At 39.9% G+C, this 17,443-nt stretch overlaps 1 protein-coding gene across 3 annotated transcripts in view; it reads left to right on the top strand.

The window, feature by feature from the left end:
• armc8 (armadillo repeat containing 8) overlaps positions 1-17,443 on the top strand; it is a 140,189-nt gene that overhangs the window by 88,564 nt on the left and 34,182 nt on the right. For all 3 annotated transcript variants that reach the window (XM_059967001.1, XM_059966999.1, XM_059967002.1), the window contains exons 17-18: positions 9,897-10,046; positions 15,092-15,187. In XM_059967001.1, the coding sequence (XP_059822984.1) occupies positions 9,897-10,046; positions 15,092-15,187 (246 nt within the window). The remainder of the gene's footprint in view (positions 1-9,896; positions 10,047-15,091; positions 15,188-17,443) is intronic.

The following is a 17,443-nucleotide window of genomic DNA, read 5'->3' as shown; positions in this document are numbered from 1 at the left end:
GTAGACTTTGAGGCACTGGCAGAGGCACAGTAGGCAGATGAGGAGATTCCGAGTTACAGAACCGCCGTCTCCGGTTTGCAGCTCCAGGACCTCCCCGTAGGCCCGGGTGAGAGGACCCTACTCTGTGACGTTGCCACCGACCAGCCCCGTTCCGTCGTCCCGACAGCCTGGCGGCGCCGTGTTTTCGACTCCATTCATAACTTGGCGCATCCCTCCATCCGGACGACTGTCTGGATGGTTTCCAGCAGGTTCGTTTGGCACGGACTCCGCAAACAGGTCAGTGAATGGGCCAAAACGTGCATACACTGCCAGACGGCCAAGGTGCAGCGGCACACCAAAGCCCCACCGCAGCAGTTCCATCCCGCCCACCGGCGTTTCGACCACATTCATGTGGATATCGTGGGCCCCCTGCCAGTGTTGCGCGGAGCGCGGCACCTCCTGACTATCGTGGACCGGTTCACAAGATGGCCAGAGGCGGTCCTGCTCACCGACACCACCTCCGAATCTTGCGCCCGAGCCCTGATCACCACCTGGATATCTCGCTTTGGTGTACAGGCCCACATTACCTCCGACAGAGGTGCCCAGTTCACCTCCAGCCTGTGGTCAGCTATGGCCAACCTTTTGGGGACTCAGCTGCACCACACAACTGCCTACCACCCACAGTCGAACGGGCTAGTGGAGCTTTTCCACCGTCACCTGAAGTCGGCCCTCATGGCCCGCCTGCGAGGAGCCAACTGGGCGGACGAGCTTCCCTGGGTCCTACTCGGCATCCGCACAGCACCCAAGGATGACCTGCACACCTCGTCGGCCGAGTTGGTATACACGCGCCCCTGGTCATCCCCGGGGAGTTCCTACCAGCCCCACGGGGGCAAGAGGAAGATCCCGCAGCAGTCCTGGGCAGACTACGCAAGAAGCTCGGTAACCTGGCCCCCATTCCCACTTCACAGCACCGGCGGAACCCGACCTGCGTACCCGAAGACCTGCAGAACTGTAAGTTTGTGTTTGTACGAAGGGGCGGGCATCGGCCACCGCTACAGCGGTCATACGAGGGGCCGTTTATGGTGCTCTGGAACAAAGGGTCCACGTTCGTGCTGGACGTTGGGGGGAAAGAGGAGGTTTTCACGGTGGACCGACTCAAACTGGCCCATGTGGACCTGGCGCAACCGGCCGAGTTTCCGGCACCTCGGCGCAGAGGCCGACCTCCCAAGCAGGTTCCGGCCCAGACTGTGGACATTGAGGGGTGTATTGCCGGTTCTGGGGGGGGTGGGGTTATGTGGCGACCCATTTCCTGGCACATCCGAACTGGCTCACAATTAGATAGCCTACGGGGGTTTGTGAGCACAGAGCTTGGGAGCCTCTGCGCCACGGGGGGGGGGGGGGCAGGTTGAGGGAGGCTTAAAAGTGAGGCTGAGGATTTCGAATAAAGTTTTTTCCTTCGACTGCAGTTACCGATTCCGTGTCGTAATTTTAGTGCTGCATGTAGCACACCGCTACAGTAGAATCATTTCAAGTGTGTATAAAGGGTTTGTTAAATCTTAAAGCACATTTGACTTCATACATTAAATCAAAATGGGAGAAGGAAGGAGGGATAATTATATCTGAGGAAGAAGGGACAATAATATGGAGGTATCAATGGAAGTGTACCAGTTCACAGAAATGGAGGGAGTTTGGATGGAAAAACTTGATAAGATATTTCATTACACCCTCTCAGTAATTCCATTATGATAGTAACCTCCCTGTTTGCTGGAGAAATTGTGGAAATCAAAATGCAAACCATTATCATAGTCTCTTTGAATGCCCCATTATCAAAGACTATTGGAGTGCGATACACATTGCCCTACAAGACATCTTTAAATGCGAAATACCCTTAGAAAGTAAGATTATATAGTTTGGTTGAAAAGAGATAATGAATATACTGTTGGTGGCTGGTAAAAAGACTCTTACTAGGAGATGGTTATCACAGGAGAGCCCAATCTTAAATGCATGGATGGAAATTACAATGGACATTTACAAAATGGAGAAGGTAACAGCATCATAAGCTGGAACAATTTGATTCATACTGGGAAAAATGGTTTAACTACATAACACGTCATAGGCCTGATTTTATTCTCACAAGTCAATGAATATGTTGTAAAAAAAAGATCATTCCCTACTTGTACATAGTTTTCTCCTTCGCTTGTTCTTTCTTTCCTCTCTTTTCTATAAGTGTACCTCAGATAAATATCATGTGGAGATTTGTGGCATATATGACTATATGATATATATGTACAATATCTGAAATACATCTTATCAAAATGTTTGTTTGAAGATGAACTTCAATAAAAAAAATTACAGAATGAAATACATTTTTAAGAAAGTAATTAAAGGCATAGAAATGGACTTAGAAAATTAAGATTCAGAATGTTGCCTTTCCCTTTGTCTAGAATCCCCACTGAAATCAGTGGCGTCTGACTTGGTATAGGATCTCAGTGATCAATCCCTGTACATCTCTGATGGATTCTAGTCAGATTGGGATCAGTCATTCAGCAGAGAAACAAGGTCTCCTGAATCTTCCTTTATACCTTACTGCCATATGTATTTTGGACACTTAATTGGAACAAGTGCTGATGCTTCAGATGGCAAATCCATCTGATTCCTAAATTGAAATTTGAATTTTTTGTTGTGATTTTTATTATTAATACTTATAACCTCAAGAGTACTGGGTTGTTCTAACAATGTTAATTAATTTGCTGTGACTTTGAGTAACGTTTCACTTGGAATTTATTGTGGTGAATGGGATGCCCCAAGATGCATTTATTGTCTTTATCCTAATGGACATGGAATTAGGATCAGCTGTAAGGGTAGTCTAAGTGAGTGACTGCATTGCATCTTGTAGGAATGGTCTCCAATGCAGGTGAATAATGTACGGGTTATACTGGTTTCTGGGTGCTGTTGAGCTTGAGTGTTATTGGAGGTGTGCTATCCAGGCAGATTGCATTAAGGCATTGACATCAGTCTTGTAGTTCCTCTAAATGCTTTTGGATGTCACTTATTACAGATTAAATTGCTTCTGACTTGTGATATTAATACTTTGACCATAAGACATAGGAGCAGAATTAGGCCACTTAACCTAACAAGTCTACTGTGCTATTCATCATGACCGATTTAATAGCCCTCTCAACCCCATTCTCCTACCTTCTGCCAGTAATCTTTGATGCCCTGACCAATCAAAAACTGTCGGTCTCTGCTTTAAATATGCTCAATGAATTTGCCTCCGAAGCCTTCTGTGGAAATGAATTCCGTAGATTCAGTACCCTCTGGCTAAATAAATTTCTCCTCCTCTCTGTTCTAAATGGATGTTCCTCTGTTCTGAGGGTGTGCCCTCTGGTGCAAGACTCACCCACTACAGGAAGCTTCCTATCCACATCCGCTCTATGTAGGCCTTTCAATATTTAATAGGTTTCAATGAGATTCCCTCTCATTTTTCTAAACTGTAGTGAGTACAGGACTAGAGCCGTCAAATCTTCTTCATACATTAACCTTTTCATTCCCGGATAAATTCTCATGAAGTTGCTCTGGACCCCCTCCAATTCCAGTACATCTTTTCTTAGATAAGGGGCCCAAAACTACTTATAATACCCCAAGTGCGTTTTAAAGCTTCAGCATTCCATCCTTGCGCTTGTATTCTAGTCATCTCAAAATGAAAGCTAAAATTTCTTTTGCCTTCCTTACCACTGACTCCTTTGCACCTTCTCCCCAGAGGAACGCTGTCATCTTTCAATAAGGCGATGGCATGTGCAAATGCAGTGGCCTCTCGGGTTCTAACCAAAGGTGCTTTTCTCTTTGTAAAATTTGTCTTTATTACAATCTAAAGACAATTCTACTCCAAGAACCTCGGATACTGCAGGGCTACTGCATTAATGTGCTGCTCGTCGATCAGAGTAGCTGGACTGGTATTGGTGGTGGAGCCAGGGTGGCGCAGGAGCCCATTGGGATATTGGATGAGCCTGCTGGGATGTTGGTGGAGCTGGTTTGGGTACAGAAGAGCTGACCTGGCTACAGACCGTGTTGCTGCCTGCTGCTTAGAAGCATTGAAGTTGGTGCAGTATAACCATGGGAGATTGTTTCAGACATTTCACTTTTGGTCTTAAGACTGTTGGACAATGATAGTATAAGTTCATGTTATCTGGTAGACAGTCGACAAGGGAGCTATGTAGTGGTGACTAGGTCACAATCGGGCTTGCCTGCTGCTGCAGTCCAGGTGAATTGAATTGATTGAATTGACTTTATTCTCTTACATCCTTCACATACATGAGGATTAAAAGTCTTTACGTTACGTCTCCATGTAAATGTGCAATCACAGTAGTTTATAATAAATAGAACAATCAATGTAATATAGAGTACACTCAAGTCAACGTGAGTTCATCAGTCTGATGGCCTGATGGAAGAAGCTGCCCCGGAGCCTGTTGGTCCTGGCTTTTATGCTGTGGTACCGTTTCCCAGTTGGTAGCAGCTGGAATAGATTGTGGTTGGGATGGCTTGGGTCCCCAATGATCCTACGGGCTCTTTTTATACCCGTCCTTGCAAATGTCCTGAGTCATGGGAAGTTTACAACTACAGATGCGCTAGGCTGTCCACACTGCTCTCTGTAGAGTCCTGCGATTAAGGGAGGTACTGTTCCCATTCCAGGCAGTGATGCAGCCAGTCAGGATGCTCTCAATTGTGCCCCATATAAAAAGGGATACTGAAGTGCTGCAGTATGGTGTCCAAGCTTGGCTGCGGCCTGGCCTCTCCCATTGGTGCTGTCCTCCCGTGTTCAAGTGGTGGAATGACAGGCTAGACTGCATGCGATGGTACACTGCTGGTAATCTACCACTGATTGCTGGACTTTGTCGGTCAGGGTCTTGGCCAGTGTTTTTTTTAAGTGAATATGCTTCTTTAATTTGTTACTCAATTTTTTTGAATGTTTGCTTGCTATTTTTGAATGTTTTGCACCTTGGCCCCAAAGGAAAGCTGTCTTGTTAAGATGTATCTACGTATAGCTTGAATTATAATTAAACTTGATTTGATTTGACTCAATCTACATGTATTGTGTATGTTAATCAAAATGGCTTCTTTGTTTGTTAAAAGTAAAACTGCTTCTTTGTTATGCTAACTGGTGAGAGAGTGTTGTCTTGCAGAGCATTCTTGAAGCTTCTCACAGCCTGTTTAGGTTTAGAATTGCTGATAACGGGGGTTTTATTCATTTGTTAATGAAATATACTGCTGGTGGCTGGTAAAAAGGCCCTTACCAGGAAATGGTTATCACAGGAGAGCCCAACCTTAAATGTATGGATGGAAATTACAAAGGACATTTACAAAATGGAGAAGATAACAGCATCGGTTAATCATAAGTTGGAACAATTTGATTCATATTGGGAAAAATGGTTTAACTACTCATAGGCCTGATTTTATTCTCACGTCAATGAATATGTTGTAAAAAAAAGATCACTCCCTACTTGTACATAGTTTTCTTATTTTGCTTGTTCGTTCTCTCCTCTTTTCTATAAGTGTATACCTCAGATAAATATTATGTGGAGATTTGTGACAAATATGATTATATGATACTATATATGTACAGTATCTGAAATATATCTTATGGAAATGTTTGATGATAAACTTCAATAAAAAATAAATTACAAAAGAAAAAAATCCAGTTGAGATGTTTTCTAGTTTCGTAGCCTCTCCCATCTCCAATGCCCTCAGCCAGTTCTTGACATAAAATAGTGTGAAAATAATTGACTGGCTTCTTTGGTAGTGGACATTTCCCAGGAAGCTGAGTTGAACCATCTATTCAACACTTCTGGTTGAACATAGTTGTAAAGTTCCTTCCTGGTCATTATTTCTAATATTAGTTTTTAAATTATCCTATAACTCACCCAAGATTGTACAACTCACCTGCACATGAAGGGCAATTTACAGTGTTCAACTAACCTTCCAACTCACATGATCTTGGGATGGAGGAGGAAACTGAAACACTGGAAGGGGCCCATGTATTCATGAAGAATGCACAAAATACCATCATGGTCGAAGTCTTCCACTTTAGATACTAGTCCCCTAGATACTTCCTCCATGAGGAAGACTTAAAGTTCTACTGTGCTTGGTGAATGTGCTGCATCTGAATTCAGTTCCTTGGTTGATGCTGGGTGATCTATCCAGTCTCAGTCTTAAAGTAATGGTTATGATACAACTGAATGCCATGCTTAGAGCATCTAAGAGGGAAGAAACAAATCAATCACCATCCTGAGTCACAAAAATGTTTGATTGCTTCTGTTGTAGAAAACAAGGCAATTTGTGCACAAGAAACTTCCACAAATGTCAGTGTGATAATGATCCAATAATTTGCTTTACTGATGTTGATTGAAACATTAATATTGAATGGGATACTTTGCCTTGAGAGCTTCTGCACTGAGTGAGCAAGCAATAAGTCATTCAAGATGTTGGCAGTCTAGTTCTCCTTCAGCTCTGTGCTGAAGAGTTAGCTTAGATTTTTGCCCTATGTTTTGTACAAATACTAAAACTCACTTTTTTTTTGCCTCATCCAGTTACCAACTGACATGCTTAGATCTTTTAATGAGTAGTTAGCAGAGTGAAAGTCAGGTTTATTGTCAGGTGCTCAAGTCATGTGTTTACAACAGGAAATAGTAAAGTTGTGTCAAAGGGCAATGTTATGAGAGTTATGGGAGATTTTAACATGCAAGTCGATTGGGAAAACCAGGCTGGTATGGATCTCAAGGGAGTGAGTTGAAGATGACTTTTTAGAGCAGTTTGTCATTGATCTTACTAGAGGATCAGCTATACTGGATTGGGTGTTATGTAACAAACTGGAAGTGATTAGGGAGATTGAGGTTAAAGAACCCTTGGGAGGCAGTGATCACAATGTGATTGAGTTCAATTTGCTATGACAAAAGTAAAGTCTGGAGTAGTAATATTTCAGTGGACTAAAGCAAATTATTCCACTGAGGAGTTGGCCAAAGTAAATTGGAAGGAGATGCTGGCAGGGATGACAGCAGATCAGAAATGGCATGAGTCTGGGAATGTGCAGGACATGTGTATTCCAAAACTGAGGAAATACTTAAATGGCATAACAGTACAACTGTGGCTGACAGGGGAAGTCAAACCTAATGTAAAAGCAAAAGAGAGGGCATGCAACAAAGCACAAATTAGTGGGAAGATAGAGGATTTGGAAGCTTTTAAAAACCTACAGAGAGCAACTAAAAGAATCATTGGGAAGGAAAAGATAAAATGTGAAAGCAAGCTAGCAAACAATGTCAAAGTGGATAGTAAAAGCATTTTCAAGTATGTAAAAAATGAAAGAGAGATGAGAGTGGATATAGGACCACTATAAAATGAGGCAGGAGAAATAATGGGGGACAAGGAGATGGTAGATGAAGTAAATGAATATTTTGCCATCAGTCTTCACTGTGGAAGACACTAGCAATGTGCTAGATGTTGAAGGATGTGAGGGAAGTGAAGTGAGTGCAGTTACTATTACAATGGAGAAGGTGCTCTAAAGCTGAAAGATTTAAGGGTACATAAGCCACCTGGATTTCTGAAAGTGGTAATGGTAGAGATTGTGAACGCATTAGTAATAATCTTTCAAAAATCATTGGACATGTGCCAGAGGACAGGAAAATTGCAAATGTCACTCCACTCTTTAAGAAAAGAGGAAGGCAGCAGAAAGGAAATTATAGACCAGTTAGCTTGACTTCAGTGGTTGGAAAGATTTGGAGTCATTGTTAAGGATGAGGTGATGGAGTATGCTGTACATCAGTGATGTAGATGATGGAATAGATGGCAAGTTTGCAGATGATATGAAGATTGGTGGAGAGGCAGGTAGTGTTGAGGAAACAGGTAGGCTGCAGAAGGACCTGGACAGATTAGGGGAATGGACAAGAAAGTGGCAAATGAAATACAATGTTGGAAAATGCATGGTCATGCACTTGGGTACTAGAAATAAATGTGCAGACTACTTTCAGAATGGGGAGAAAATCCAAAAATCTGAGATGCAAAGGGACTTGGGGGTCCTTGTGCATAACACCCTGAAGGTTAACCTGCAGGTAGAGTCAGTGAAGAGGAAGGCAAATGCAAAATTAGCATTAATTTTAAGAGGTGCAGAATGCAAGAGCAGGGTTATGAAGCTGAGACTTTATAAGGCACTGGTGAGGCGTCACCTTGCATATTTTGAGCGGTTTGGGCTTCTCATCTAAAGGATGTGCTGGCATTGGAGAGGGTTCAGAGGAGGTTCAAAAGGATGATTCTGGGAATGAAAGGATTGTCATATGAGGAACATTTGGCTCTACTTGCTGGAATTTAGAAATAGGATCTCATTAAAACCTTTTGAATGTACAGAGCAGAGTGGAAAGGATGTTTCCCATGGTGGGGGAGTCTAGGACAAGAGGGCACAGCCTCAGGATAGAGGGGCATCCTTTTCAAACAGATGCAGAGAAATTATTTTAGCCATAGGGTTGTGAATTTTTGGAATTTGTTACCACAGGCAGCTGTGGAGGACAGGTCATAGGGTGTATTTAAGGCAGAGCTCATACATTCTTGATTGGACATGGCATCAAAGGTTATGGGGAGAAGGCCAGGGAGTGGGGCTGAGGAGGGGGAAAACAGATCAGCCATGATTGAAAGGCACAGCAGACTCAAGGGGCCAGATGGCCTAATTCTACACCTATGTTTTATGCTCTTCATGCGTGAGCATATAATTTCACTAATTAAGTACATAGAGAGAGAGAACACACCAACATACAAATTAATTTGACTTGGTAGTAGTAGAGAAAACACCAGATGCAATTATTATGCACAAAGAAATAGGGCATTTAGAAATTTTAAATATTAATGCCATGGTCAGTATGTATCTATAAAAGAAATTATATGTTACATTCTGTTTAAAGTTTTTGACGTTGCTCCTAGCAGAATAGATAAAGGGAAGCCACTAGATGTGGTATATTAGTATTCGAGAAAGCCTCCGGTTCCACAGAGATTATTATGTGAAATAAAAGCATATGAGATGGGGGAGGGGGTGACATCGTGACATGTACTGACTATTAGTTGGCAGACAGAAAATAGGAAGAATAAGCAGAGTTTTTTTGGGGCAGGAGCCAGTGTTTTATAGGATGCCACAGGAATCAGTATTGAGCTCTTCACCATGTACGTCAGTGTTCTGAATGCTGAAGTTAAGTGTAATAGATCCAGTTTTAGTGATTATGGATGCGGTAACTACTTGCGACAAAGGGATTGATTAACAGACATTCTAATTTAATAGCTGTGGCCAATCCCTTAGGCTGGGGGACTATAATTTTCAGCAAGAGTGTTAAAGATGAGTTCTTTCTGATGTAGTAGAATAAGGTGATAGGATTCATGACCCTGGCTTCATATTTCTGTTCATGCTTTTGGTTTGGTCTTTTAGCTGATTTGCTCTCATCCCCAACTGTAAAGAAATGAATACAGAAAATCATTTGTTAATGCAAGTAAATATTCTAACTGCATTTTTCCGTAAGACATGAAATAATTCATATTTTAATAGTACAATGAAAATATATTAATATAATTATTACTTTATATTCCTGTTAATGCAAGGTCTGAAAACAGTGTTGTACATATTTTAATTTGTATTATTTACTTATTATTTATACAGTTGAACTTTGTTCTTAAAACTGATGAAGAAATATGTATTTCATGAGCCTTATTTTTGTTTTTGAACAATGCCATCCTTAATGTCTATACAAGTCAATGATCTTCAACTATAAAAGTAGATTTATTAATGGCCAGTTTTCACAATTTACTAATCTTGACATTTATGATACTGCATATTATTCTACCAACAAGTCAAATCAGAATCCTAATTAAATCATCCAATTTAATCTTTTTAGAATATGGCTTTTCAAGCTGACCAGAAGATAAAGACAGACATTTTGCGAGGGCTGAGTACTGAACAACTCTTCAGACTGCTTTCAGATTCTGATGTGAATGTACTAATGAAGACTTTGGGACTGCTCAGGAACCTCTTATCAACTAGACCTGTATGTAATTTGAATATATATACTTAAATATTGTTACCAATCTTTCTTTATTTCTAGTGTTAAGCTAACTAAATGGGGCACTCTTTAAAAACCATCGGTTTAAATGGGCAAATTTAGATTGTTGTAGAAAGTAAAAGATGTTGTAACTAATCACTGAATAACAGTAGTGGTTGTTAGATTTCAGCAGATGGTCAGTGACACATTCATTAATGGACCTCTTGTTTGTCTTCTGTTTTGTATACCATGTTATCAAGTTTATTCTTTGCAATTGGCACATGATGTTTGTATAAGTTTGCTTGCAAAGGTCCCATGACATTATCTTTGTGCATTTATAGAAAGGCATGTGTTTGTAGCTGTTATTTAGTTTCCAAAGGAATCCTAAATTTTTATTTCAGTAGATTCATGGTTCAATATGTGCAATAATTTTAAATCTGTACTATATATATAATTTCACTAGAAATGGGTTCCTGTCATTTTTCCATTCTTCTTTGCTACACTCCCTTTTGTGGTGTCACACATTGTCCCAGATAAGAGTATGAGCTTTCAATTATTTTTCTATGACTTTTGCTTGTATTATGGAATTGCAAGGAGCTGGAAAATAATTTGATTGTGATTCTACACCTTTCCCATCAGCACAGCTGAAGCTCTTTTAGGGAATTGTGAGGGAGAAGTTGCAACCTAATAATCCATTCTGCACAACATGACGTTTCTATTATTGTGCAGGAAAATGATATTGCAGCTTTGTTTAGTGGCATCTATGTAAAATTGGATTTTTAACTCATTCAGGTATTGCATAAACAATTTTCTCCCATTTCTCTGCATAATAATGAATTATATGTGGTCTTTACATTGTGCAGAAATTGTTATGATTTCTATTCATAAAAATAACTATTTTGAAGCTTTATTATAGAATCATTATGTAGAAGTTATGTAAAAGAGAATGGACAGTAATCCATTAGTTCTGTGATCTTCAGTTGGGATTGCCAACTGTAACCTCCTTTCAGTATCCTTTCTGGTATGTTTTTGTGTTGTATTTCAGATAATTATTCATCCATTTTTTCTGTTGATTATCTCTGCCCTATCAGCCACTTCAAGAATTGTTTTTTTTTTCTCTAAGAACACAGGCTAGTATGTTGTAAACTTTCCCCTTTCATCTTATGATAATCTGATGAAATGGTCCCTTAATACAATTTATTTGCCTTTCAAGAAAAGGAATTTTGCAGGGTTGATTTACCTTGGTGTGCCAGCTTCATAACGAAATCAATGTGCAGTAGTCAGTATTGCTTTATTATTATTATATACTGTAAGACCATGAGACAATGCAGCAGAATTAGGCCACAGCCCATTGAGTCTGGTCTGCCATTCCATCATGGCTAATTTATTATCTCTCTCAAACCCATTTTCCTGCCTTTTCCCGTAACTTTTAATGCCCTGGCTAACTTAGAGCCTATCAACCTCTGCTTTAAATATACTCAATGAACTGGCCTCCACAGCTGTCTGTGGCAATGAATTCCACAGATTTACCACCCTCTGGTTAAAGAAATTCCTTCTCATCTCTGTTCTAAATAGATGTCCCTCTATTCTGAGGCTGTTCCTATGCCCTAGACTCACTCACTGTATGAAATCCACATCCACTGTATCTAGGTCTTTCAATATTCAATAGGTTTCAATGAGATGCCCCCTCATTCCTCTACTCTCCAGTGAGTACAGCCCCAGAGCCATCAAACACTCCTCATATGTTAACCCTTTCATTCCTGAAATCATTCTCGTGAACCTCTTCTCTGCCTTCTCTAAATCCAGCACATCTTTTCTTTGATAAGGGGCCCAAAACTACTCACAATACTCCAATTACGGTTTGACCAATGCCCTATAAAGCCTAAGCATGACATCCATGCTCTTATATTCTAATCCTCTTGATATGAAGGCTAACATTGCCTTTGTCTTCCATACCTTCAACTCAATCTGCAATGTAACCTTTAGGGAATCCTGTACAAGGACTCCCAAGTACCTTTGCATCTCTGATTTTTCCAATTTTCTCCCGATTTAGAAAATAGTTTAAGCCAGTATTCCTTCTACCAAAGTGCATGGCCATATACTTCCCGGCACTTTATCCCATCTGTCACTTCTTTGCCCATTCTCCAATTCTGTCCAAGTCCGTTTACAGGCATCTTGTTTCCTCAACTCTACCTGCCCCTACACCTATCTTTATATTATCCGCAGTCTTGGCCACAAAGCAATTGTTGACATATAATATGAAAAGAGGCAGTCCTAATACCGATCCCTGAAGAACTCCACTAGTTACCAGCAGCCAACCAGAATAAGCCCCATTTATTCCTACTCTTTGCCTCTTGCCAGTCAGCCAATCTTCTATCCATGCTAGTACCTTTTCTGTAATGCCTTGAGCTCTTATCTTGTTAAGCAGCCTCATGTTGGGCATCTTGTCAAGAGGCTTCTGAAAATATAAGTACACAACATCCACTGACTCCTTTGTCTATCCTGGCTGTTATTTCCTCAAAGAATTCCAACTTATTTGTCAGGCAAGATTTCTCCTCAAGGAAACCACACTGACTTTGGCCTTCTGTATTGTGTACTCCCAAGTACCCCGAAACATCATCCTTAATAATGGAGTCCAGTATCTTCCCAACTGCTGAAGTCAAGCTAACTCGCCTATAATTTTCTTTCTTCTGCCTCCTTCCCTTCTTAAAGAGTGAGGTGATATATGCAATTTTCCAGTCCTCTAGAACAATTTCTAGAATCTAGTTATTCTTGAAAGATTATTACTTATGCCTATATAATGTCTTCAGCTACACTATCTCTTTCAGAACCCTGGATTCAGCTGACTTACCTACCTTCAGACCTTTCAGCTTCCCAAGCACCTTCTCCTTAGTAATAACAACTACTCTCACCTCTGCCCCCTGACACACTCTTATTTCTAGCGTACTGCTAGTGTCTTCCACGGTGGAGACTGTTGTAAAATACTTATTAATTTTGTCTGCTGTTTCTTTGCCCACAATTATTACATCTCCAGCATCATTTTCCAATGGTCCAATATCCACTCTCACCTTTCTTTTTCTCTTTATATATCTGAAGTTCTTTTGGTATTCTCTTTGATATTTTTGGCCAGCTTACCTTCATATTTCATATGTTATTTAATTATGTGTTTTATTTTAGTTGTCTTCTGTTGATTTTTAAAAGCTCTCAATTCCTCTCAATTCCCAGTAGTTTTTGTTATATTATATGCCTTCTCCTTTGCTTTTATGCTGTCTCATGCAGTTGCCTCATGATGCCTCTTATAATGCTTCTTCATCATTGGGAAGTATCTATCCTGTGTTGTCCAAATTGCCTCCAGGAGCTCCAGCCATTGCTGTTCTGCTGTCATCCCTGCTAGTGTCCTCTTCCAATCAATTCTGGCCAGTTCCTCTCTCATGCCTCTGTATCCCTTAATGCGGGGTTAATTCTATCATATTATGATCACTGTTCCCCAAAGGGTTCTTTTACCTTAAGCTTCCCTAATCAAATCTGGTCATTACACAACACCCAGTTCAGAATTGCCTTTCCTTTGTGTGCTCAACCACAAGCTGCTCTAAGAAAGGCCATGTTGGAGGCATTCTACAAATTCCCTCTATTGGGATCCAGCACCAATCTGGTTTTCCAAGTCTAACTGCATATTGAAATCCCCATGACTATCATAATGTTGCCCTTATTACATGCCTTTTCTATTTCCCGCTGAAATTTATATCCCATATCCTGGTTACTGTCCAAAGGACTGTATATAACTTCCATCAGGATCTTTTTTACCCTTGCAATTTCTTAGCTCTACCCAGAAGAATTCTACATCATCCAGCCCTATGTCATCTCTTTCTAAGGATCTGATTTCATTTTTTAACCAACAGAGCCATCTCCTATGCCCACCTGCCTTTCCTTTCGATACAAGGTGTATCCTTGGATGTTCAGCTCCCAACTATGATGTTCCTTCAGCCACGTCTTACCAGCCCACCATCCCAGTCTCTAACTGCAGTACAAGATCATCTACCTTGTTCCGTATACTGTTTATTCAAATCTAACACTCTTAGTCCTGTATTCAGCACTCTTTTTGATTTTGCCCCAATGTTACACTCCACCTAATCCCACTGACTGCGATTTTGATCTCATCTATCTGTTCGTCTTTACAGTCTCACTACACAATGCATCAACTTGTATACCAACAGTTCCATCCTCAGCCTTATCACACTTTATGAGTAATTTGTGCAGAAAACCAGGTACTTGCAAAGGGTTCACAAACTTTTTCTTGCATTGTTGTATTTGAGTGTTAGGCAGCAGTCACAAAATCTTTGTTCAGCACTTGTTTTCCATACAATCTGCCTTTGAATTACCATCCAAAATTAAAGGTTGGTTGTAGAGCTTAAGAGCTATCTGATTATGACTTCATTCACGATGCCAGACTGCAGCTTGTGTACATGTGGTCAACATACATACCGTTGAAAAGTTCTGATACAAAAATGTGGTCGAGCAGTCAATTGGACAGCTAAAATAATATTTTTGCTGCTTGTAATACTCTGGAATAGATCTGTAGTATTTGGCAAAGGGTTATCAAAATGTTTTCTTTATCATGAAAGCTCAGCTCTTTTCACACCTACAGTTGAGGAGTGACTGAGGAAAAGGAGGTGGATGATTAGCAGCAGTAAATAGAGGAACTTAAAGGTGTGTTATCTACATGGAAACAAAGTGTGCAGGCTACTTGGGCATTGCAGCCCATATTTCAGAGCCCCAAATTAGTTCCCTGGTTTCTGGCACCTGTTGTGTTGGAAGATAACTAATTTCTGTTAACAGTTATATGTGTAAATGTTTGTATGAGGAATAGTTTTGATTAAAAGTCAGTCCTTGGGGTGTACTAATAACTGCTGCAGCTTTAATTTCATCAAGTTAATTGAATTGTTACATGTTTTTAGCTTAGAGTTTCTGGACTAAGCAATTAGTTTTAGAAGTGGTTTACATGCTAATACTCTCCGAATATTCAGTATAATATGCTTCTGTTTTTTTGCCAGCATATAGACCAGATAATGAGTACTCATGGAAAACAGATAATGCAAGCAGTCACTCTCATTCTTGAAGGGGAGCATAATATTGAAGTTAAAGAACAAGTAAGTTTGTTTTTGAAGGCCATTTCAATAAGGATGTTGAAGTTTGTTTAGTCATAATTATTTATGTGCTCAATGTGGAATATCCTTCCATAACTTAGATATTATATTCAGTTTTACATACTTTGAATTTATTAGCATAGTACATTTGACATAAGTACAAAACATTTATTTCATTTCATAAAATGAAATAGCAATTCCAAAACATTTGACTAGATTTTAATTTAATTTAAAATCTTATTTTAGATCTTTTTTTAATTTATTATGTTACGTACCCGTGGGTATCTTGTACTTGTCACATGACAGTGGTGTTGAAGCTATACTGGACGTAAGGTGATGGTCTTGTGATGATGGAGTGACGTCATTTTCCTGCCAGTAGAGGTCACGTGACAGTTTTTTTCAACAGGGTATAAAAGGAGGACCCCTCCCTGTGAGGAAGGGCAGTTCGTGGCTGGATTTGCCATTTTGACTCAATGCTACTGCGTGGTTCAATATTATGACGCAGTTCCGTTGAAAGGTGGAGTTTTATTTAATGCCTAAAGTTTAAAAGATCATTGCCGGCAGTTTCTTTATAATACTGCCAGTTAAAAATCAGTGGAGAGTGAAGATCGGAGTTCGGGAGCTAAAGGATCGAGGAAAGTCGATTTCGATGGTGAAACAGGTTCAACCTTGTTTGATCCTCATTCGGAAGGAATTTGTTGGCTGTGCCTGTGTTAGCCCCTGGGATAAGAGCAGAAAGGGTTGGGTACAGTTTTGTAAAGGAAAGGTCAGTGCCTTTAAGCCATTTCATTTTCATCTTCGTAAATTCTCCAGGAAAAGTATAGTTCAACTGGGAACCGCAGCAACACGACATGAAGGAGAATTTAAATGGTCTAAAAAAGTCTCTCCTTTAATGGACTGTATGCATTTTGAACTTTCGCAGTACTACTTTGAAGAACTGTTTTTGCAACATCGCTTTAAGAACTGTTTTCGTTTTATCCCTTTAAGAACTGTTTAAGCTGCTGCACAGCAGCTGATTTCTGGTTGCGTTAGTCCTATGTTTACTTTTGGGGTTTGTTTTTCAGTGTTTAATAAATGTTTTATTTGTTATAAAAAAAACCCTGCCTCACTTATATGTTTACTGTTGTTGAATCCGTAACAATTATCTCTTGTGATATGGGCATATGGGCATTACCAGCAAGCCTTGCATGTATTACCTATCCAAATTGACCTTAAGTAAGCTGTGTTGTGATGATGACAAGACAACTAAATGCTTTGTGAGGTATGTTCAGAGGTTGATTAATAGATACCTGTATTCCAGAGTTATGCTAGGTAAGGATAACAGGTCTCATTTCCTAATAAAACCAAATTAAAATACGTCCATCTGAAAGAAAGAGAAGAAATAACCTTAGGTTATGGAGGCAACCTAAAAAGGAGTTAGTGATTTGTTTGTGATTTTGTTAGAGGTATAATATAGTTCTGCTGCTCTCCAAAATAATGCCTTTGATCTATTATGTCCGCATGAAAGAGCAGGCAAGGTAATCCCTCGTCTGAACAGTCGTACTTCCAATGTTGCAGCATCTTCTCACTGCAATGAAATGTTCATTTAAAACTTAGTAGAAATTCTCTGGAATAGAACTTAAACCTAGGATTTACTGACTTGAAGACAAGAGAACAGCCACCTTTTTTCTACACATTATTACAAGAGGGTTACAGTTGTGCATTTTGTGTATATTTTTATATTTATTGGTGCATTCTTTTTGCAATCACAGTTGTAACATGACCATCATTACTCACTGAAATTGAAACATCAATTTCTGTCATCTGCATCGGCAGTTAAATGTAGAAACTGCTGTCAGTAATACTCTTCTTCTTGATTGTCTGAAATCTGTTAAGTCTCTGAATTAAACTTAAAAAGGTCATGTTATTTCTGCAATTAAAGCATTTTACTTCTAACTCAGCTTCTCTAATAGTATCTTACCAGTGTATCCCCCTTTGACTCATTCTGCTGTACATATGCTCAATCTTCAAAGTCTGCAGCTTTGTTGCATGCGTGCTTTAGATTTCATTCCATTATTAATATGGAATTTAATATTACTATTAAATGAAGTATTTTTTCTCTTCATCAAGAGTTTTAGCCTTCAATATTCAACATTTTTAAAAGCAAATTTGTGTATTCAAGTTACTAATGCAGTTGTGTAGGACATGGAAAAAAGCCCTGTATCTTACTGGTACAACCTTTGATGTTCTGAAATATATATATTTTCAGCACCTTATTCT

This window comes from Hypanus sabinus, chromosome 4 (genome assembly GCF_030144855.1).
Source record: "Hypanus sabinus isolate sHypSab1 chromosome 4, sHypSab1.hap1, whole genome shotgun sequence".
Taxonomy (NCBI): Eukaryota; Metazoa; Chordata; class Chondrichthyes; order Myliobatiformes; family Dasyatidae; genus Hypanus; species Hypanus sabinus.
The sequence above is the reverse complement of the archived record's forward strand: the minus strand, read 5'-3'. Positions and strand labels throughout refer to the sequence as shown.